This window comes from Chinchilla lanigera, unplaced genomic scaffold, assembly GCF_000276665.1.
Source record: "Chinchilla lanigera isolate Chin_1 unplaced genomic scaffold, ChiLan1.0 scaffold00022, whole genome shotgun sequence".
NCBI lineage: Eukaryota > Metazoa > Chordata > Mammalia > Rodentia > Chinchillidae > Chinchilla > Chinchilla lanigera.
Window position 1 is genome coordinate 1,881,384 of NW_004955423.1, and position 24,531 is coordinate 1,905,914.

A 24,531-nucleotide genomic window follows, 5' to 3' on the forward strand; every position below is an offset into this window, starting at 1 on the left:
AGATGCCAAAATGATAAGGTTATTTAATATAACATATAAGAGATGTGTAAGGTTTATGTCTTCAAAGTGGTATATACAGTCTTCCGAGGTCAAGAAATTGTTCAGAGCATGTAATTCTGCATATCTATGATAGAGTTTTCTTTCTTTTATTCTTTCTTCCTTTCTTTGTTTCTTTTTGTCTTTTTGAGACAGGGTCTTGCTGTGTACTTCAGGCTGGCCTTGAGCTCACTTTGTAGCCCAGGTTGGCCTTGAACTTGCAAGGATCCTCCTGTCTCAGCCTCCTGAGTGCTAGGATTATAGGCGTGCACCACTATGCCCGGCTCTTTTTTTATTTTAAAGAGAATAAAGAATTTTAAATATGAAAAATGATACAGAATTTCAAAACAAGATGATAGGAAATCAACAATGGTTGCTGCATTGCATTAGTAGAATTTTCTTAGTTCTCCATTCCATCTACTCTCTTATAATCTGCCTTTTCCTACTTTGTTGAAGGAAGGCAAACCTGCCATCCATTCCAAATCTTATTATGGTACATTGCCTTGGGTTGTAAAAATTCTCTAGGGTACCAGAGAAAGGAACAATTTTAGAATGCCTTCATCCTGTGGGAGTATCTCCTGGTAGAGCAAAACAAGAAAGATTGAATAAAGCAACTTCCTATTTCATTCACCTGACAAATAGTTGGAAAGGCTGCCTAATGTTTCTTACAGTTAGAATTCAAAAGTGAAATGGTGATCATGGAACATGTATTAACACATATTTATGTGAGTCCAAAAATGAAGACATACATTGAATAACAGAAAATTAATTTTACTCATTGGTTTAATAACCATAGCATTGTCTCTGCCCATTAGCTCATAGAATATAGGTTGTCATTTAAAGTCAGTGGAAAGTTTTAAAGCACACATGAATTGCATCCTGTGCAACTATATAGATGTCAGGTAAAAATAATTTGAGAATCCTTAAAATGAATATGAGGAAATACTCTTTTAACAAGGATGTAAGTTGAAAAATACAAAGACAATGAACATGGTAGGGTAGGAGGGTAGCAAACCAGATTTTGTGTCATCTTCTGGAGATGATACCTGATTTTGTTTGTTTGTGTGTTTCTCTCTCTCTCTCTCTCTCTCTCTCTCTCTCTCTCTCTTTCTCTTTCTCTCTCCCTCTCTGCTTCTCTCCTTCTCTCCCTCCCTCCCTCCCTTCCTTCTTTCTGAGACTTGTCCAACATCTTGCTACATAATCCAGCGTAGTCCTCAACTCACCTGTAGCCCGCGTTGGGCACAAACTCATGGCAGTTCTGCCTCAGTCACCATGACTGTACCTAAGTATAATTTTGAAGACCTTTGTTTCTGTTGCTAGGGTTATGTGGTGACTACAACACACACTGTCTGCTGATGCGGAACTTACAGAAATGTAGAAGACTGATACAAAACAAACAGGTGTCATTTTACTTGTTAAAAGTGCCACAAAGGAAACAAAACAGGATGAAACACATAGAATGATGGGCTGTTCTTTTAGATAGGGCACTCAAGGAGCTGGGGATTTAGCTCAGTGGCACAGTGCCTGCCTGGCAAGCATGAGGTCGTGAGTTTGATTCCCGCTACGGGGTTCGGGGGTGGGGGGAGATAGATAGGGCACTCAGATACAGACATATGGGCTGATGAAGTACCATTTGAATGGACACCTAAGAGGGTGAGAGAAGTAGACACGTGACTGTCGAAGGGTAGTGTTTTAATCAATGAGATGTAAGTGCAAAGCCTGAGACAAGGATGTAAATGATGTTCATGGGTCAGCACTGAGCTGGTGTCCCTGGAGTAGCATAGGTTAATAAAGGTATGGTGGGCAGTGAAATCAAGAGAGAGTACAAAGAACTTCCGTATACTTTTTACCTAGATTCACCAGTTGCTTACAGTTTGCCTCATTTGTTTTTTATCATATCTTTCTCATATATATAAATAATAACGCATACGTATGTTTGTGTTTGTATAAGGTAAATCCATACATATTTGGAGATCCATTTGAGAGTAGATTGAGATAGCGTGCCTTTTATCCTTAAAAGTTCGGATGTGTACTTCCAAAGAACAAGATCTTTTTTTAACATAAACACAGTAGTTAACCAAAATAAGGAAGGTACAGCTGTTCTACTGTATACAGCACATGTTTGAATTTCATCACTTCTCTGAACAGTATCCTTTACAGCCATCTCCCCCACTCCTTCTTACCACCAACCCTACCCCTGGGCCATGTTCCTAGTCCAGTTTCATGTATTTTATGTAGTTATCAGTTTAATCTGTGTTTATCCCTAGCCATGTATTTATTTGTTTAGTAAATACTGAGACATGGTCTCAGTTGCCTAGGCTAGGTTGAACTTGTGATCCTCCTGCCTCAGCTTCCTAGGATGCGGAGATTTTAGGCATGTACCACCACACTCAGCTTGACACTGATATAGTGTGTACAGACCTGTTACTTTCCAGAAAATTCAGAAGTTTGAGTTTTTTCTGAGGTTTTTGTATGATGAGGTTCCAGCTGTGCATTTGTAGGAGGTGTACTAATGATTTTATGTCTCTTTAGTTCACCGTGCAGTAGATACATGGTATTGGTTTCTCTCAGAATTGGTGATGTTGGTTTGACCACTTGATTAGGGTGGTGTTGGCTAGGTTTCACTACTGTACATTTATTTTCCCTCTTGTAATTAATAAGTAATGTGTAACAAGATACTTTGAGATTGTGTAATGTCTTCTTCCTTTACCAAATTTTCTTCCCTAATTTTACATGCATTATTTTCTCATTGCCTTCTTTTTTTACTTACGACATGGCATTCTACAGTAGGGAAGCGTTTTCTCCCTCCATTCATTCAGTCATTCATATCAGTGTGAATTCATAGATTCTTATTCATTGAGTTATGATGCACTAATACATCAAATTGTCTCCAGTTTGTCCAGTGGGAAAAGTTTCATTCCGGTGGCTGTGCCCTTTTGACATGTTCCCATGATTCTTTGAGAATTTCTTGCACTTAGGTCATCTAAATATTCCAGCCTCCCTATATTCCTTCCCTGCCATTACTCAGGAATAAGTCATTTCTACAAAGAACTTTGGAAACCTCGGAACTTTGGCCTGAAGTTAATGGGTAGCACCTGTACTGTACTGTACTATACTGTACTCCAGGAATGATGTGATTCAAATCAATATTTTTTTTTGGTCTTTTTTGAGACAGGGTCTCACTGTGTAGTTCAGGCTGGCCTTGAGCTCACTTTGTAGCCCTGGCTGGTCTCAAACTCAAAATGATCCTCCTGCCTCAGCCTCCTGAGTGCTGGGATTACAGGCGTGTACCACCACACCTGGCGGTAACATTTTAAAAAAATATTTATGTATTGGTACTAGGAATCCAACTCAGGACCTTGCACTTGCCAGGCAGGTACTGTGCCATTGAGCTATATCCCTGGCCCTCAAATCAACTTTTTAAAAAGACTGTTTTTAATAATAGGTTGCAGAAAAGAGTCAGTTATAAAACTGCCAGTGGAGAGCATAATTCTGAATATCTTCTAGTAATTTAGGCAAGCCATAATGAAGGCCGGAAAACAATTATTAATGAATAGAAAACAAAATAGTGTAGTGACTGATAAGCACTTTCTCAGCCAGGTGAGAAAGTGCTCAGCCAAGTTATTATCAATGTTGTTACCAGACATAATATAAGATTGATCAAACAATCAAAGACAGTAACAAGTAATAAAAAAAAATTGGAAATGATGTAGAGCTTCACCATACAAGATGGCAGGAGTTCAACAATGGTTCTTATACTGCATATTGTTACGTCTGGTGAACTGAGCAACTTTGCTGAAGACAACAGTATGTAATGTAGCAACCATTGTTAATTCCTACCATTTTGTTTTGAGGTCATGTATTGTTTTTGATGTTTTTATGTTGTTTTGATTTTGTCTTCATTGTTGTCTTGTTAGTTTTTTTAATCTTTAAAATAAAAAATATTGTTACTCATATCAATATTGATAAAATGAGAGTTTGTACTCTTAATATGTTATGGAAATGGCACTTAACCTTTGGAGTTTTCCTCCCAAAGACCCATTATGCCCATATAATCACAAGAATAACATGAGACAAATCACATTTGAACAACTTTCTGTAAAATACTTGACCAGACACTATCTAGGTCATCAAAAACAAGGAGAATCAGAGAAAGTGTCACTGCCAAGAGAAGTGTTATAGTTTATGTCTGGATGTCTTCTGAAAGCCTCGTGCAGATATGGGGCAGGCTTCTAGAGTTTATGATTGATTTCATGGTCTGATGTTGGCATTATAGTGTGAATGCCACACTCGCGCTGGCGGGGGTAGTTTGCATACAGTGTAAGGGAGGAAAAGAGGCTTGCCCCCGCTTTTACTCTTGCTGCTTTTGCTGCGTTGTGCCGCCTTGAAGTGTTGCCCCTGTGCCCTGCCACCCTGCCTTGCAGTGAGCTGATTATAGACTGAAACTTCCACAAATCGTAAGCTAAATAAACCTTTTCTTCCTTAATTTTGGGCGTTGAGTATTTTGTCTCAGCAATGAGAGAAAAGTAACTAAGACAAGGGGCCTCAGGAGACATGACGACTGAATATTATATAGTATCTCGGAATAGAAAAAAGACAGTAGGCAAAAACTAACGAAATCCGAAATCCATATGTGGAGTTTAGTTAATAATGTATTCATATTGGTTCATTAATTGTACCAGTGTAACAATCTGTTATAACATGTTGTAACAGAGGAATGTAGAAGGAAACTATGCTATCTTTATAATCTTTTTGTAAATCTGAAACTGTTGGAGAATGAAGTATTAAAAAACACTGTCAGTGAAGATGAAGTAGCAATGGATTTTAGAGCATTGTTAGGAGGTTGAATTGAACATGTTTGATTTCTTGAACTGTGAAGAAAGGATTGATGACTCCTAGTACTTTTATTTTAGGTGAGTGAGTTATGATGACATTTTCACATAATATCTAACAATAACTGCTTCAAAGTGGTCATTTTCAAAGGTTGATACTTGTTTCAACAGTGCAACCATTGTTCAAAATATTTTGCAATTTTTGGAATCTTTGATAAATTCTTTTGGTAATATTTCTTAATGAGTCATTGTACTTTAGCAGTGTAACCTTAAGCAAATTTCTAAGCCTCAGAATAGGTGTAACAATCTATATTAAAGAAGTAACCGTGAGGTAACTGTGATGATACATATCATAATAGGCTTTTGTCCTTTGAGGAAGAATTTGATCTTTGAAAATAGATTTAAATTATTTGAAGTCTGGTCTGGTTGATACTTGCAGTGAATTTGGTTGTGAGCAAGATAAAAAATAATTTTATGCTACTAATTTTTGGCCTATACATTTTTAAAAAGATAACTCGATTTATAATAGTGTTGGAAAAATAGTATATTGCATTTATTTGTCATGTTTTACTCTCCGTCAGGCAGTGGCAGTTCATCAGTGTTTTCTGAGCTAAAGTCTCACTATGCTTTTTTGGCTGGTGTTGAACTTCTGGGCTCAATTGATCTTACTGCTTCAGCCTCCCAAGAACAGCTGAGATTACAAGTGTGCACCACTGAGCCTGACTTTTTTTTTTTAAGTATTTTGAGACAGAGTCTCGGTCTTTCTGTATGATCCAGGCTGGCTTCATACTTGCTGTATAGTCCAGGTAGACTTCAAACTTTCATTTCTCCTGCTTGAGCCTCCTGAGTGCAGGGATTATAGATGTGCACCACCACAACCTGGCTCTGACTTCTTTTTTGTTTTCTTAAAGCTTCTGAGCAGAATTGGTCAGTTACTTTGTAGGAGATCCTTTAATTTGGTTTTGTTCCATTTTTTTTTTTTTTTTAACTTTGCGGATGTACATTATTGAGTAATATCCAGAGGTGTGATAGCTTTTCTCAGGACACCTTCACAGGGCCATATATTGAATATGCATCATTGTGACTTCAATCTTGATCAGTTAACACAAGTGCTATCTGCTAGGATTCTGCACTATAAATTTACTGTTTTCCTTCAGTACTTTCTAAACATTTAAGAAAATACAGTCTGAGGCTGTTCATAAAATTCAGTGACTAATTTTTGTACTCACTAGTGTTTCTTGCCAGTGGTACTTACTGTGGCATGCTGCTGACTTTTATACTGGCCTCATTTCTTCTGCATTTCTTAGTTGAAGCTTTTGTAAGGAAGAGTTGTCCTAAGAGGTTTTTGTTTGCTTTTTTTTTTTAGGAAACTCAACAAATATTTTAAGTCAGGGCTAGTACCAGGATTTTATGGTTAAAAGGCCATCCATGTTCTAATTTGATGGAAAAGGATAGCTGGTTCTTTTTTAAGTTTAGGGTTCAGCAAAGTCTGGTAATTCAGTTCTATGTTTGGTGTTTTATATAAATTCATTTTCTTTACTTTTGAATGGCTTTTATTTTTGTGATTTGTAAGATGACTTTTTGGGGTAACAACCCATGAAACTATTCATTTTTCTCATGTTTAGTATCTGAAGTAATAACCTGGGGAAACTAAAAAAAGTATTTTATGTTAATTTATATCTTAAAATTTTATAATTAGTAGCTTTTTTGGAACGAAAACATACCTTTAACTTTCTTCTTCTTCTTCTTAGGCTTGAAAAGGAATATACTACGATAAAAACTAAAGAAATGGAAGAGCAAGTTGAAATTAAAGTAAGCATTTCAGGGCTTTTTTAAGTGCTTAAGAGAAGTTGGTTGAAGTCTGTTATTTGGCAGTAGATATTAGGTTATGTTTATCTCTTACTACCATCTGCAGTAAATTTAGCAATAAAATTTATTTATTGACTACCCTCCTATGTTATGGTTGAAGACAGACATTTTCCAAAAGCAGGATAATGTGACTGATGGCTTTTGTTCTGTTGTGAAAAAGAGTAGCTTTGTCAGTGGCTTCTCAGGAGAGAAAAGTTCCATGGGGAATATAATTACATTCCATTTAACCTTAATTGTAATCGTGGCAGAGAAGATAATCTGTAACACATTGTGTTCTGAAACTAGTGGCAGATAACCTGTGTCAGACTAATTAAAACTATTATGGCTGCCAGGAGTTTTCATCAATGCAGTGTTTTCTTATCTAAGCAAAGATTATACTTAGAACTGTTTCCCAGGGAGACAAATTAAAAGTTTTATTTATTTATTTTTTTTATATGTAGCCTGGGCTACATAGTGAGACACTGTCTCAAACAAAACAAAACAAAACAAAACAAAACTTTGTTTTGGGGGGAAAGTTTTAGTTCATATGCATGACCAAATTCCTTTGAATACTGTGATAGTTTTCTGTCACTGTGGCAAATTACCTGAGAGAAATCAGCCTAAAAGAGGAAAGTTTTATTTTGGATCATGGTTGTTTGGCCCTAAAGCTACATGTCTGTGGTAAAGCTGAGCATTGTGATGGGGAGCTATGGTGCAGCCACACTGCTCATCTCATGGCCCCATGACCACAAGGAAAGAAGGAGAACTGGCTTTTATAACGAAGCTGATCCTTTGAACTGTGACTGATTGGATTAATCCAGTCTAGAGGTCAGAGCCCTCTGATGCAGTCATTCCCCAAAGGCCCCAGCTCTGAACACTGCTCCACTAGGGACCAAACCTTCAACACATGAACTTTTGGGGGATCTTTGGGATCCAGACTGTAACACTATGAGTCTCAGGCAGGTGGCATGAAATTATTTATAGAAAAGGATCTGGAAGAAAAGAGTTAAAAAGTTAGTGGAACTGATTAATTAAAATATGCTGCTTTCAATCAAGAGTATCTGTTTCTTCTTTACAGTCTTATTTTTATATGGTTCTTTTTTTTTTTGGTACCGGGAATTGAACTGAGGACCTTGTGCTTGCCAGGCAGGTGCTGTGCCACTGAGCTAGCTACATCCTCATCCTGTATGCTTCTTTCTTGTTGTTTCATTCCCCAAGCCCTTAAAGGACAAAGCGAAAACAGTTTTTGAATCACTATACTGAGTGGGTCTGGTTTTTGACGTGGACCTGATAATTTATCTTAGTCATGATCAGATGACCACTAACCATGTTTTAACTGAAACTTGTTGTAAAATGGCAAGTGTCATTTATTACGCTGCAGGTCCTTTTACAAGGGCGTAGGTCTGTTAAATTAGTGCTTTTTTGTTTTTGTTTTTGTTTTTTGAGGCAGGGTCTTACTATGCAGTTCAGGCTGGCCTTGAGCTGACTTTGTAGCCCGGGCTGCTCTCGAACTTACAAGGATCCTCCTGCCTCAGCCTCCTGAGTGCTGGGATTACAGGCGTGTGCCACCTTGCCTGGTTTAGTGCTTTCTTAAGGTTTTTATTTTTGTGGTACTGGGGAACACAGCCTTGAAACTCCTCTTGCCTTGCCTAGGTCTTCCTCGGAAGCCTCCAGGGAGACACGTTTGTTTTTTGTTTTTTGTTTTTTTTGGTCTTTTTGAAACAGGGTCTTGCTATGCAGTTCAGGCTGGCCTTGAGCTCAGTTTGTAGCCCAGGCTGGTCTCAAACTCACAAGAATCCTCCTGCCTTAGCCTCCCGAGTTCTGGGATTACAGGCTTGTACCACCACGACCAGCCCCAGGGAGACAGTTTTGTACCTTACTTTTCACAAGCAAATGGTGTGATCATCATAGCATATGAGGTTTTGATATAGAAGTGTAAAGTTAGCCCTGGGTGTTGTGAAGTCTGTTGTTCTTAATTAAATTTTATTTAAAATTCTAAGATCTCTGAGTAGTGACCTTCTTTTCTAATTATTACATCTGTCATTGAGTTTATTGTGCAAGTTATACCTTAAGTTTTTTCCACCTCTTCTTTAAAAGTGGTATAAGATTTTACTTGCCAGGTATGGTATTACATGTCTGCAGTCCCCAGCACTCTGTGGGGCTAGCCCAGTTTGGGTTACTGAGCCCCTGGTGAGGCTTGTAATGGCTTCATATGGGGAATCTTTATTTTTCTTGCTAGAAATACCTTTTTCAGTATCTTCTAATTTGTTGAGAGGAAGGAGGTAAGGAATATTCAAATTCTAGTTTATATTAGAGTAACCCCAAACTTTAAAAAAGAAAAATCTTGATCCCTCACTGTACTTAAGACTGATATTACAATCTTCACACTTAAATTTGTGCTTTGGGAAAGAGAGTTTGACAGCCCTACAAATGGAATATATTGGAAATTTTCACTGGTTTTTAATCAGAAGTTTTTATTTCATTATTTTTCCTATTTCAAGAAATATGAATTATTTAGATATGATTAAGACACTGTGAGATTTTTTTTTTTTTTGGTTTTTCTCCGGTACCGGGAACCGAACTCACGACCTTGCGCTTGCCAGGCAGGCGCTTTGTCGCTGAGCTAAATCCCCAGCCCTATTTAGATATGATTAAAAGCAGAGAATTAATATACAAACACTGATGTATCCACTGTCTTGGTTAAAAAGAAAAATACAGTATTACCTAGGTTGTCCAGGAATTATATTTAACAGTGAGTGTGAAATATTAGTAGAATTGAAACTCACATTTATTTAATACTTAATGTAAGCTGGGCATGGTGGCACATGTCCGTAATTCCAGCACTTGGAAGGCTGAGACTGGAGGATTGCCACGTGTTTGAGACCAGCCTGGGTTACATAGTGAGTTCAAGGCCAGCATGAATGATGTACCAAGACCCTGTCTCAATAGAAAGAAAGAAAGAAGAAAAAAAGAGTATGTTATAGATCCTTTACACTCTTTATCTCCTAGTTTTACAACAGCCTTATGAAAGTGATACTCATTTTTCTTTGAAGAAGAAAACTCAAACAGTGTGTCCGTGATAACATTGCCAGGAGACACCAAAAAGCAGGCATCTGAGTTCTTGATTTGTGTTATTCTTAGGCCCTGTGTGTTCTTCAGTGTGTGTATACTGTATTGTTTTTTAGGAAAGACTGATAGGTTTGTAAGTATGATGTAAGAAGGGTTTTGGTGTCCATTTTTCTGTAGCATTATAAACTTTTCATTAAAAATGATTGATTTTATAATACTTGGCAGGCATATTCGATAATTCATTCATTTAACATATAACTTATAGTGCCTGCCACATGCTCAAAAACTGTTCTGAGTGATTTTTTTTTTCTTTTTTTTTTTTTTTTTTTTTTTTTTTTTGGTGGCCGTAGGTAGTGAACCCAGTGCTTCATGCTTGGTTGCCTGAGCTACATCTTCAGCCCTCTAGGCACTTGAGATGTTATGAAACAGTCCATTTCCTGCCTGTATGGAGCTTACATTCCAGAATGAAAATCAGACAGTAAATAGAAAAGCAAAATGTATTCTAAACGATGGTAGTGGTTAGGAGAAAAAAGTACCTCAGGGAAAGGGAATATAAAGTGGTAGTGTTTGGGTTTTGACCATTTGTCTTTCAAATAAACACCTGAAGGCGTGGACTAGAGCCAGGAGCTGGCTTTAGCCAGCTAGCTAGAAAGAAGAGGGAGGCTGAGGCTGGAGGATTGGACCTGGGGAGGAATAGTAACGAGGCATTGTGAGTGGGCATCATGATTGATGAGAAAAATGAGTGGAGGTAAAACAGGCAGGCTGCAGATGAGATAAGGTCACGGACTCCGTGAGATGGGAGCCATTAGAGGTTTTGTAGTAGAGGAGGACAAGATCTGACTTCAGTTTTCATTGGATCCTTGTGGTTGCTTTGTTGAGAATAAACTGGAGGAAGTGTAAGCAGAAGCAGTGAGATTATCTGGAAGACTAATGAAGTGAGGCAGACAGAAGAGGATGGTAATTTAGACTGATCTATAAAGTGGTTAGATTTTGAATAGATATTATTATATTTATTTTGGGGGGGGTTGCTCGGAATTAAACTCAGAATCTCACGCTTGCCAGACAGGTGCTGTGCCACTGAGCGAAATCCCCTTAGCCCTTTGAATAGATTTTAAAGATAAAGCTTTAAATAGAGACAGATTGAATATAAAGATGTAAGAGGGAGAGCAATCAATGTTTTTGGCTTGAACACTTAGAAAGCTTGGGTGGGACCTGAAATGGTGAAGACTATCAGTGTCTGGTTTAGGGGGAAAGTCCCACAGCCCAGTTTCGGCTATTTCAGGAATGAAGTACATAGGAGATCTCCAAGATGCCCCTTGAACTTTTACATATGGAGGTAAGACTCGCATATGAACGTGGCAGTTGTGCACAGGAGGATGATATTGAGAGCCTTGAGAATGGATGAAATTACCTGAGGAATGAATGTTGATAAAACAGAGAATTGAGCCTAAAAATAAGCCAGCATTTAAAGATTAAGAAGACAAGGAGAAAGGAGCAAAATACAAGTAAATCATTTTTAGGAACCAAGAGCAGGTGTTTAAGAAAATACATTTTTATTGATAGGAAACAAGAGTCCAACTGAGTTTAGTGATTGCTACTTTAGATAAATGTCTTGGTTTTGTTTTTCTTTACCATGATGGATAGAGATGGAGTGTTTCCAGAGAGAGAGAAACCAGACTTTCACAAGCAAATACATACCCAAGGGAGAGAGGAGCAAGGGAAATGTACACAGTGATTGGCAATTAAATATTTTATAGATGCAAGAGAGGACATTATGATTTGAGGGAAATGAAAAAAAAAGTCAGAATCACTGGATTATCCTAATAAAGAGAAGGATTGTGGCAACGTGTGGTGGTGGATGCCTATAATTCCAGCACTCTGGGAGGCTGAGGTAAGATGATCACCAATTTGAGCCCATCTTAGGTAACTTAGCTTCTTTGAGAGACCCTGTCTCAGATAAATAGAAAGACAGATAGATAGGGCTAGTGTTGTAACTCAGTGAAAAGTCCCTGGGTTCATTCCTCAGTAGAGGGAAGGGGAGGGGAGGGTCTTTAGGGTTGAGCTACTTTATAATGTGAATAAACTAGAAAGAATAGGAGGTAGTCTTCAAGGAGTGGATTGTATAAAATTGAGATCCCTCTATGTAGGGAAATTTAGGTTATTTTATACTTTTTCTTTTAAAAAGAATATTAATAGCATCTTTGTGTATAATTTTTTGGCAGCTACCAGTATTTCCGTAGTCAGCTATAAGAAGTAGAATCAGATTATATTTACATTTTTCAGACTTTAGAGATATACTAAATGAATTTCCTAAATAGTGTTTTTGGGAGAAATTCTTTTTAGCAGTGATTCACCAGCATTTGTTTTTTGCCCTCTTAGTCTCATTTTTTTCCTTTCTAATCTCGTAGGCTAAAAAAGTCTTTATTTTTTTGTGTAAGTACAAGTACACATTTTTAGATAACCATATTTAGTAATTGTTCTCTTCATAGTTTTTACCTTATAAAACATTCCTAGAAAATGTGAGGATGACTAATAATAAATCAGTTAAGGTATAGATTTTAATTGCTAACTTTCTAAATATCCACCATATACGACTCAAAATATCTTGGAAAAATAAGTCCCATGTATAATAACAACAAAAGCATTTCTGGGAATGACCTAAATGAAAAATAGGATGTAAACTAACAAACACTGAAAGCTCCCCCTCCTCCCTGCTAGTGTCTTGCTACACAGTTCAGGCTGGACTTGATCTCATGGTGATCTTCCTGCCTCAGCTTCCTTAGATCTGGGATTACAGGCATGCATCACCATGCCCAGCCTTACCTGTAGACACATTAAAATGGTGAATAGTGAGACAGAATAACTTGATGTTGTATAAAAATGTGATTGTCACAACAAAATAACATATTAGCGAGGCCAGTTGACTTTAATTCCTTACAAAATTCAGAGCAATATTTTTAAAAACTCCAAAGAAAAACACTAAAGAATAGACGAAAAAGTATTACAGGCGCACTCATACTGAACTTCGAAAATATCATTAGCTGTGCTTATTATTAGTTCAGTGTTTGGTGTATGTTAGTTGCTGTGCTATCTCATTAAAGTTTTCCATATCTTTGTGGATTTTATTACTTTAGTTTTCTAGATGAGAGAATAGTTTAAGGCATTGAATGATATGCACAAGTATTAGAGAATGAAGACTTAAATCTAAATCTGCCTCATTTCAGGTAGCTTTTAACTACTTCAGTACTATATAGTAATAACTGGGGTTTAAGGAGGGTAAACAAAACAAGAATGGGGGAAATTACCTCTACCAGATTTTAAAAAGAGTTGCAAAGCTTTAATTGTCAAAATACCGTGTTAGTGCAAAAGAAAAGACAGTAACTTGTAAAAGTAACTCTGAAATGGTCTGTATTAGCTTAAGAGTCTTTTTAAATTTTTATTTTTATTTTTATTTTATTTGAGACAGGGTTTCACTATGTAGTACAGGCTGGCCTTAAACTTGGCTTATGTAGTTTAGGCTGGCCTCAAACTCACAGTGATCCTCTTGCCTCAGCCTCCTGAGTGCTGGGATTATAGGTGTGTGCCACCACACCTGGAGGAAGAGTCTTTTATCAGCTCTGCATGAAGTACCTATCACACAAATGGAGATAAAATGATTTAAAACTGATGTTAAGGGCTGTGAATGCTCAAGGTCCAGGTTTTGATTGATAGTACTACAAAAAAATAAATAAAAATGAACTTTAAAGTGATATTAAGACATTCAGTGATTAGGGGAAAATGAGCTTAGAATTTTATTTATAGCAAAATAGATTTTCAGAAGATTTAAGTAGATGAGGAAGGAAATCCAGGTGAGGTTTTTCTTTTTTTTTTTTTTAAACAAAGTCTTGTTACGTAGTTTAGGCTGGCCTTGAATGTCAGATCTTCCAGCTTTAGCGTCTCAGGTGCTGGGATTACCCAGCTCAGGTGAATGAGTTCTAAATTTTAGCATTATTTCTCTTGTAAGTAATTTTATTCACTCAGTTGTGTGGTTGGAACTTAATTGTCTAAACCTTCTAGGATATACAAAATACTAACTTTGGTTGATAAAATGATTGAGAACATTTTAGAATCCAATTTTTTAAAGTTTTCTATACTGTACTAATTTTTTTTTTTGGTTTTTTTTCTGGTACTGGGAATTGAACTCACGACCTTGCGCTTGCCAGGCAGGTGCTGTGCCTCTGAGCAAAATCCCTAGCCCCTTGTACTAGTGTTTAATAGTTGAGAATTTATGTAGATTACTGTGTTGTACATAGATGTGCAGCTAAAAAATGGGAAGTATTTTTTTTAAGCTGTTATTTTATATTCTGAAATCACAAATAATGCCCATTCTAAATCATTCATTAAATATATTTGAGTGGCTAGAAACAGAAAATCCAATTTGTGAAGTGTCTTTGTAATAATCAAGATTTGTTCTAATTTATAACTTACTTAAGAAGATACTATAATTCATAATTGATTTCCCCGAACTGAGATTTTGTGTGTTATATAAACTCCAGTTAAGTGTTTACTAGAAAAGTAATAAATTGAATTGATAACAAGGATTTTCTGAAGAAGATATTTGTAACAAATTTAGAAGAAGATAGGACTGGAAAGGCTGGGTTGAGCTGTGGAACAAATGGATACAAAAAGGTAAGGGGGTTTACAAATTGAGGAATGGTAAATGTGAAAGGACAGCACAGTGGATTTGAAAATGAAGAAATAATGTATATAGATTATCAATTAATTTTATTAGTGGAAAATGCAAAAAGATGACTAACATGGAATGGTTTGGACTTGATACTTGATAATGACAAGTGTTATAAGTTAGCAGTTATAATTGAGCAGTTTGGTAAAGTTTCTATTTTTAAATCTTGTTTTACTTTTGTCACTGAGGAAATGCCGGTAAATGCTAGTCATTTCATTTTCCTGAGTAGAAAACAATTCATAATAAATTCTTTGTATTTGCAGTATGTAAGGAATTTTGCAATGAAGATTGCTGTAGTCTAACATTTAATTTGAGATTTGTCCCTTAAATGTGCATATCCGAATTTTCTTATTCAACTGATATTTGTATACATAGGCCTGTAGGAAATAAGAAAGTTAGAATCTTTCCTATCTAATGAGGATATAAAAACATGTAAGACAGTATTGTAACTGTAGAAAAGAAAGAGGTTTTCTTCTGCAGTTTATATTTAAAATTCCTTGAGAGTGAGAATGAGGAAGGTGATTTCTTGCTATGTGTTTCTTACTCTGAGCCTGTAACAGTTTGACAGGTGATAATGTAACCATGTCTTACTCTTCTCTTATTTATCAAAGGAGACATTATAGGACTGATGTGGGAATCTTTATTTTTCTTAAGCAAAACTTTTTTTTTTTTAACAGAGGTTACGCACAGAAAATAGACTTTTAAAACAGCGCATTGAAACATTAGAAAAAGTAAGTAAATGATCACTGCAAGTATCTATTGAGTGCTTAGTATTTTTCCATATATTTTAAATAAATCCTCAAAAATATTGGCATGTGTGTCACCATTGTTGACTGCTAAGCTTATCTAGCTTATTATTTTACCAGATAATTATGTATTAATACAGTTGGTGCTAGCACATGAAATGTCATGTTAAAGCTTTACCTGAGGTTATGATTAGAGTGACATACTGATGTAATTTCCTACAGAGTAGATTCTTTTAGGATCATGCTGGGGACCCATTATGCTGTATTTTAAGCTGAGCTCCAAGTGCTGTATGATCCTCCTAGCCACATGCTGAATGTAGTAATGACTTAGGACCTGGGATTAAACTTAGTCAGAGTGAGTGAATCCTTATCTGAAAATTAGGTCTCACAAGAATGTTCTGCATAGGGAAATTGTGCATAAATTTTTGGTTAGAAAAATTTTCAGTATTTACTTAATACCTCTTCTCTGTTTCATATAACATAACTGACAAATGTGAACACTATGCATTCTTTTTCATATTGTGCTTTTAATGTGACGTCTCTTACAGTTGTATTTCTGATGCAGAGTGAGTTGAGTAATAAAGCATAGTTTAAGAATTTTGCTTTGGTGGCTGTGGTTGTGCAACCTTTTAATCCGTCTAGTACTTTGAAGAAGAGGCTGAGACAGGAGGATTGCTGTGAGTTTGAAGTCAGCCTGAACTGAATTATGCAGCAAGACTCTGTCTCCCAAAAAATCATTTTTTGCTTTATTGAAAGAAAAACATCTGAATTCACAACTCTTTCGATGCTTTTTTTTTAAAACTAGAAGTGAGAGTAAGTAGGTTTGCAAGTACCCCTCATGATACTGACAAGTATATTGCAAGTCTTGTTTGAATATCTATAGATAAGAAATAAAGAACTGGAAAAAGGGATATAGTTTGCAGTATTTTCCTTTTTAAAGTGTTTATGATTTCACATTTAAATAGAAGTGCACAAGGACTGGATATTTCTTGTAAGTCTGTCTTTGTTGTATTTTGTCTCTTGGTATTAGAGTTGCTTTAAGGATAGTTTTTTTGGTGACTTGACAAAAATGTTGAGCTTAACTGTTTTTAAGTAATTTAAATTATTTGTATACTCTTTTCCCCACTCCACTTATTACTGGTTTACAGTAAAATATATGACTTACTAGGTTTCTAAAAATTTTTGAGTTGAAATATTTTTCACAAAGCATTTCTATAGAATCTTATTTTAATAAGCAATGAAAAGTAGGTGGAATTGGGATATTTTTTTCTTCTTATTCCTGATTTTATCACACTATTATTTTCCTTTCTCTTATATTTCTGTCTGAATTTTTCCTTTTGTAGGAAAGTGCTTCCCTGGCAGATAGATTGATACAGGTATAACTTTTAAGCATTTTCTCTAACTTTAATTCTAAGGAAAATCCTAAACCTAGAAATTCATATTTTAATGCATGCAACTTTACATGCATTTTATTAGAGATAATATTTTGGGTGGTACATGGGTTAATTTTTGATTACTACGTTATCTTGGTTTATTCAGTTAGACACCTCTTGCACGTTTTCAAGCTAACTTTATTTTTTCACAGTATATATTCCAAAATGGCAATCAGGGAATTCTGTGATATTAACCACTATCATTGAAAATTGTAGTCCTGCATGTACAACTCAGTGGTATTGCATGAATTGAAGTTCTGTTGACTGAAAGAATTGTTGATATGGATTTTTCATTTAGTTTCCCCAAAATTTGCTGGAGCAATAACAAACTGCTAGCTAATAATTATCCTAGGCTGTTCTATTCTCTGAGGTGATTTTTAAAAAATGGGTCAAAGTAAATAACTAAACCTCATAAAGACAGTCTTTCTTGACTCTATCCTAAATTGCTTTACACACAAAAAAATTATGTCCTAAGGGACAAGTGACAAGAGCCCAGGAGGCTGAGGAAAACTACCTCATAAAACGGGAGTTGGCCACCATCAAACAACAGAGTGATGAGGCCAGTGCTAAGCTGGAGCAAGCTGAAAATACCATCAGGAAGCTCCAGCACCAACAACAATGGGTAAGGAGTCTGGTAGTGCTTTTTTCACCTCTCTCATCCCTTTCCCTTTAAACCAAAAACCAAAAGCACAACTTCAGTACTCTGGTTTTATATAATTTTGTTTTTTACTTTAATTGAACTCTTAAATTATTCCATTTTATGTTCCATGATGCTTAGGGGTTTTACTGTGGCCTAGAAACTCCTGTTTATCTTTTCCTCCCTGCCTATGCAATTTTGTTACAAGCAGGTAATGATTGTCTTTCTTTACATTATGGTGTATGTCACATAAAATAAGCAATATATGTCAGCCCTGTTCAGCTCAGAAATCTGTTTCATAATAGGTAACCCTGACTTCAGTCATTTTTGTGCAGATGAAGTATTACCCAAAGTATAGAATATATATAATCATTTCCTTTAAAACTTTGGTAACATGGCAGTTTATATCTTATGAAATACTGTAGTTTACGCTTCCTATATTGAGACATTGAATTATGGGTTAAGGTGTATGGTTACATTTTTTCAAGAAGAGAGAAGTTGTCAAGAGGGAAAAAATGTAATCCTTTAAAAATTATGTAAACTGACTTAGGATTCTGAACAGGTACTGATTGTATAGCTATCCTTAGTTATCTTTTGCCATTTAGGCATAATTTACCATTACCAAATTCAGATTAGGATTATTTTAGGAATATAAGTGCTAAAAAGAAAAGTCCATTATCAGTCTTTGAAAATATATTATTTCTTGTTTCAGTTTGCAAGTAGGAGTTGGATTATAATAGTAGGTAGGAAAAAATGGTTACTAAATCTAGAGCTCTGCAGAGGATCTGGAAGGCAAATAGAGTAACTATAAAGTTCTACATTATTTGTTTCTAATACAGCCAAGAAACAGCATCATCATCTGGGTATAAAAGTCAGAAAACTATAAGAAAGAAGAAAAATTGGTAATTGAAAAAAATCTATAAACATGTATTTTTCTATTATGTTATTAAAGATCACTAAGAAAAATGTATGAGAGTGATAACCTAATACTAGAAAGACTAGCGTTCAAAAATTTTGTCCTGGTGTCTCATGGAATAAAAATAATATTGAAACTTAAAAAGAAAAACAGAATAGAATTATTGAATCATTTTGGAGTTAGGCTAAAATGAGTTACAATTGCAATGTGATTCGTTTAGAAAGAAAGATAAGTATTATGGTTATATTTAGTATGAGCTACAGTCTCAGTATATTAGAATAATAAATTAAGTTTTTTGGTGTATTTTCAGTTACTGAGACCTGTAGGTAGATATAGATCAAAAGGATAGAGTGTTGGTTTATAATGAATAAATTAACTGAGTAAGGAAAAATGACCAGAATGTACTGAGGCTTTTGTAATTTTCTGAGTGTAAAACAGACATATAAAATAGTGATGTACAGAACAAATAGTAAAACAGCCTTGGTTAAATTTCTGATTTCATGTTATGTATCCTAGATATTAAATGACTTGCAGAATGATCATAGAAAGATTAAGCGATTCTTGGAAAATGAGGGATGGTATAGGTTTTAAGGTGGACAATACATTTCTTACAGAAAGTACCAAATAAAGGTTAGATAGCTAAAGAGTATGCAGTGACATTAACAGTGCTTCATCAAAAATGCCTAGAGCATCTGTTTTGTGAACAATTAGGTAACTGACTGACTGACTCACTAAAAACCAGTATGTTTGTATGTTATTACAAATTAACATTATTTTATAATGAACAAAAACTGCCATTTGCTGTTTATTTGGTGGACTTTCTCCTGGATGTGTTTCTGATCAGGGTAGAGAAATTAAGATGAAAGTAGTAAACTTAGTTGGCTGCATGAGTGATTAACTATATCAAGAGATTATTCATTTTCCCATGATGATATATCAAAAGTCCTTGTCTCTTAAAGCTGTGCATGCTGTATTTCACATTTAAATGTTCACATATAAGGTATGTTTAAGAATTCTATACATGAAGTATTTAAAAATGGATCAATATGTTGGATGATGAATCAATCAAGATTCCAAAACATTTAAAGTCTCTTCAGAATAAGAAGATAGAAGATTATTTCACAGCAATCTATAGCTTTGTTTATAGGTTTAAGGGTTTTAACTGACAGGAACTGCAAAATGTACTTGTCTCCGTGCCCCCGCCCCCCGCCCCAAAGTCTCAAGAGCAGTCTTCCTAGAAGCATAACACTCCTACGTAGTTTGCAGAAAGTTTATTATCTAATTTGAATACCAAATTATCTAATTTGAATGCCAAACTTATGTGAACATTTACAGAGAATATTGTGGCCAGTGTAGGAAAGAAGGTAGGAGTCCTGGATTTTTGGGGGCTGTAGGAGAGAAGACTTTAAAATTCATACATATATCATTTTCAAATTTTTGAGTAACAATCTTGTGAAAAAATGATTAGTCTTTCTGATACAGCTTCAGAAGATAGAACATGCTTAAAATTCAGGGATATAAGATCTTGTGCTTTGGAATTTTGAGAAAGGACTAGTTGCTTTGCAAAATAGTATGGTAGAAAGTAAACACTTATCGCTGCATGTTTTGATGGCAGCCTTTCAGTATAACTTTATGATTCTTAAACTCCCAGAGTAAAGGTTGAAACTCTGAATTCCAGCAGGAAATAACTGAATTTCACCCGTCCATACCCATCTCCCACTGCTACCAAATAGAAACTTTGGGTTCTAAGTTAAATTTTAGTCATTTTGCTAATAGTGTGATTGTGGGTACCTCAATACAAGTTTTATTGTTGTATTTCAAAAATGATTAAATAGGGTTAGGCCATCTCAGATATATTTTACTTCCACAATGAACTTTATTAAAGTATAACTTACAATAAATTTATGAAATTAGTGTATAATTTAATGTATTTGAAATATACATAGTTTTGTTGTCACCATCACAATCAAAATAATATTTACATCACTTTCGAAATTTCCCTTTGTTCCTACAGTTCACCATCCCCATTCCAGCAACCTCTTTGCTCTCCGTCACCGTAGTTTTGTGTTCTCTGTTTTATGTAATGGAATTGTAAAATATGAGACTCATGTTTCACTTTTTCACTTAGCAAATTCATTCACTTCTGGATTTCAGGTGAATTTTTTATGGTGGTAAAAAATATGCAACATAAACTATCACTTCAATGTATAATTTATTAGCATTATATACATTTGCAGTATTGGTAACCACTGTTTCTAGAATTTTTCATCATTGCAAACAAGTTGTGTACCATTACATAATAATTCTCCCTTCCCCAGTAGTGATAACCTTTATTCTACTGTTTATGACTGTACCTAGTCTGTGTAACTTATGTAAGTGAAATGCTGCAATACTTGACCTTTTATATCTGGTCTCTATTTGCAAGGTCCATCCTTGTTGAGGCATGATTAGTTTCTATGTCTGAATATTCCATTGTGTTTATGTCGTGCCTTTTATTCATTCACTTGTTTCTGGTCATTTGGGTTGTTTGTATTTCTTGGCTGTGGCGCATTGGTACAGGAGTATCTGTTTGAGTGTCTGCATTTAACTCTACGACATTGCTGAGTCGTACATAATTCCATGTCTAATCATTTTGAAGCACTAAAGTACTTTTCACAATTGCTATACCATTGTACATTCCCAGTAGCAGTGCTACTAGGGCTCTGGTTTTTCCACATCCTTCTTAACTCTTGCTATTTTCTGTTTTGTTTTGTAATAGCTAGCTGAGTAGGTGTGGGGTAGTATATCACTATAGATCTTTTTTAAACTTGAAAGTACTTTCAGTGCAAAGATCAAATCATGTGTACATTTAATGTGTTTTTTAAAATTAGTGCATATTAGTAAAATAGAATAATGAGATTCATTTGGTATATCTGTGTATGTATATAACATATTTTATTATGTTCATACCCATCCCTCCTCCCTTTTTTCCTTCTTCCTAGTCTCTAAAAGTCTACCTTCTCATTTCCTGTCATCTATTTAGTTATTTTTGACCAAGATTTTTATTTTAGCTCTTCTCTTTCTCCTTTCTTTCAAATATCACTACAAGCCAATTAGTTATGAGAAAAAAATTTGCTTACTGCTTTATTTTCTAGTTTAATACCAAGTTACCAAAATATTTGTGAAACATTTGTATTTTGATTAGTCCTATATGATTATGATATGTTTATCTTATAATGAAATGAATATATTTGTTCATTTGAATAATAATGTGAAAAATATTAAGTGTGGAGGGCACAACAGGAAAGAAAAAAGGAAGTCTGCTGTCACATGAAGTGTTCTGGTTCAGGAGACACATTAAGCAAAAATAAGATTTCAGGTAAAGGGTATAAAGAAAAATAAAGCAGGAATGAGTTTGTAAGTATGAGTGCTATTATAGATAAGGTGGTTGTGGAGCACTTCCTTGAAGAAGTAACATTTGACCAGACTGAATGATATATCAGAGGAAATCATTGAAGATAGGGGAGGAACGATTGCAGATAGAAAGTACACTCCATGTAAAGGTGTTGATAAAGAGATAAGCTTTAGGTGTATACAAATATACAAATACATATTTGTAAACCCTCCTGAAATCAACTAAAGAAAAATTTTTAAAAGTAGCAGATAGTAGAGGTGAAAGAGTCATTAAATAATCATTTAGGCTGGTTGTGGTGGTTCACTTCTGTAATCCCAGCACTGGGAGGCTGAGGCAAGAGGGTCTCTGTGAGTTCGAGACCAGCCTGCGCTATATGGTGAGTTCAGATCCACCCTGAATTACACAGGGAGACCTTGTCTCAAAAACAAAAACAAAAACAAAAACAAAAGAAGCCTTCTTTAATCAGACATGAAAGAGAAAAAGGGACAAGTAAATTACTCAGAAAACTAGCAAGACTAATTTTATTGTAGTGATATCAATCATTACATCAAATATCAGATTGGAATGTAAACATTTCAGTTAGGAGATTGGGTAAAAAGACAAACATGTTTACATGAAACTGACTTTAAATACAAAGACAGTGGGTAAGATAAAAACAGGACATATCAGCAGTGAACAGTTGGAGAAGGAATTGTCCCCCACCCCAAAGGAACTGGAGAAGGAATTGTCCCCCACCCCCCACCTGGGTTTAAACCCAGAACTTTCACACTGAGCTACATCCCCAACTCTTCTCTTGTTTTTTTAAATTTTGAAACAGGGTCTCTCTGAATCACTGAGTTGCCCAAGCTGGGCTCAAATTTGCAGTCCTCTTGCCTCAGCCTCCCAGACTGCTGGAGTTATAGGTGGTGAGTGCCACCGTGCCTAGCAAGAAAAAATTTTTTTAAAACCATTTCAGTAGTATACAGTGCGTAAAATACATAGGAATACATCTAGCCAAAAAGATGAAAGTCTTGTACCTTGAGAAATGAAATACTATTTATCAATTTTTGAAAGAAATTAAAGATGACATAAATAAATGAAAAATTATCCTGTTGGGTTGGCTTGGAAAACTTAATATTGTGGAGATGTCAGTATTAACCAGACCAGTGTATAGATTCAATCCTACCTACCTGTTACGATTTGTGTCTAGATGTTAATTATATATCAAAAAAGCTAGTAAAAAATGATCTTTGTTTTTATCCTTAAAGCTGATGGCATTTATTATGGCTTGTGTCTAGACAACCCTCCAAAGTCTCATGTGGTCATAGGTGGGCATTCCCAGAGGTGGCTGGATCTAGAGTTTGTGATTGATTCATGGTTCAATGCTAGGATTAAGGGTGCTGGGATTAAGGGTGGGTGATTGCTGGATCAGACCATTGATTGAATTGGCACCACCCTAATCTTGGTAGACTGGATACAATATTGTGGACAGAAAGAGGCTGATCTCTCCCTCCCCTGTTGCTTTTGCTGTCTTCACCACCATGAATGGCTGCCCCTCTGCCATGCCACCCTGCATTGGAGCCAGCCAATTATGGACTGAAACTTCTACAAACTGTGAGCTAAATAAACCTTTTCTCCTTTAACTTTGGATGTCAGGTATTTTGTCTCAGCAATGAGAAAAGTAGCTAAGACACTACCCTATCAAAATACCCATACTATTTTTTTTTTTTTTTTTTTTTTTTGCAAAAAATGAAAAATAAACACAATTAAAAGCAGCTTTGTTTTTTGTTTCTGTTTTTGTTTTTGAGACAGGGTCTCACTGTGTAGCCCAGGGTGACCTTAAACTCACAGCAATCCTTCTGCCTCAGCCTCCTGAGTGCTTGGATTTCAGGCATGTGCCAGCCCGTCTGACAGCAACTTTCAATAACCAACACAATTTTGAAAAAGAAGAATAAAACTAAGGCACCACATCTCCTGATTTCAAAATTTGGTACCAAGTCAGAGTAATCAAAACGTTGTGTTACTGTTATAAGGATGGAATTGAATTGAGATTCTAGAAATAAACTCACTTATCAATGGCTAGTTGATATTCCCAAGGCTGTCAGGCCATTTATTGAGGGAAAGGGTAGTCTCTTCAACCGTGATGCTGGGAATACTGGGTGGTCTTATGCAAAATGATGAAATTGGACCACGACATGTGCTATAAATAAAACTTAAAATTGATCAGTAATCTAATACCATAAAATACAGGTTTTGTGGTTTAAAATAATCTGTTTATGCATGCACAAACATACATACAACATTTCGTGGTGGTTTGTTGTTTTTTAAGAGAAGAGTCTCATTAAGTTGGTTAGGCTGGCATTGAACTTAAGGCCTACGTTACTGGGATGATGGGTGTGCGTTTTGTGGTTTAGCAACCAAAAAACCCTTAGAATAATACATAGAAGTAAATCTTTATGACTTTTTACTTGATGGTTGGTATAGATGTGGATTCTTAGACACCAAAAGCAACAAAAGAGAAATACTTTAAACTTCATCAAAATTTTAAAAAAAATTATCAAAGAGATTACTAAGTAAATGAAAAAGCAGCCTGCAAAATGGTAGAAAACATTTTTGAGTCACATATTTGATAAGAATTTAGTGGGCAAAATCTGTGAAGAACTCATAAAACTCTACAGAAGTAACCCAGTTAGAAAATGGGCAAAAGTCTTGAATGGGCCTTCCTCCAGAGAAGATGCACAGATGGCCAGGATACGTATGGAAAGGTCCGCCACATCATTAGTTAATAGGGAAATAAAATAAAACCCATAGTGGATGTATCACTTCACACCCAGTGGCATGATTATAATTTAAAAACAAACCCCAAATAACAAATGTTGGCAAGGAGTAGGGGAAATTGAAACTTTCATACATCCTTG

At 35.6% G+C, this 24,531-nt stretch overlaps 1 protein-coding gene across 9 annotated transcripts in view; it reads left to right on the plus strand.

Annotated features, from left to right (window-relative positions):
- Evi5 (ecotropic viral integration site 5) overlaps nucleotides 1-24,531 on the plus strand; it is a 213,307-nt gene that overhangs the window by 97,129 nt on the left and 91,647 nt on the right. For 5 of the 9 annotated variants that reach the window (XM_013514419.1, XM_013514420.1, XM_013514422.1 and 2 more), the window contains exons 10-13: nucleotides 6,620-6,680; nucleotides 15,186-15,239; nucleotides 16,598-16,630; nucleotides 17,163-17,309. In XM_013514419.1, the coding sequence (XP_013369873.1) occupies nucleotides 6,620-6,680; nucleotides 15,186-15,239; nucleotides 16,598-16,630; nucleotides 17,163-17,309 (295 nt within the window). The remainder of the gene's footprint in view (nucleotides 1-6,619; nucleotides 6,681-15,185; nucleotides 15,240-16,597; nucleotides 16,631-17,162; nucleotides 17,310-24,531) is intronic. The other 4 variants (XM_013514421.1, XM_013514417.1, XM_005385044.2 and 1 more) reach the window with 3 other exon arrangements.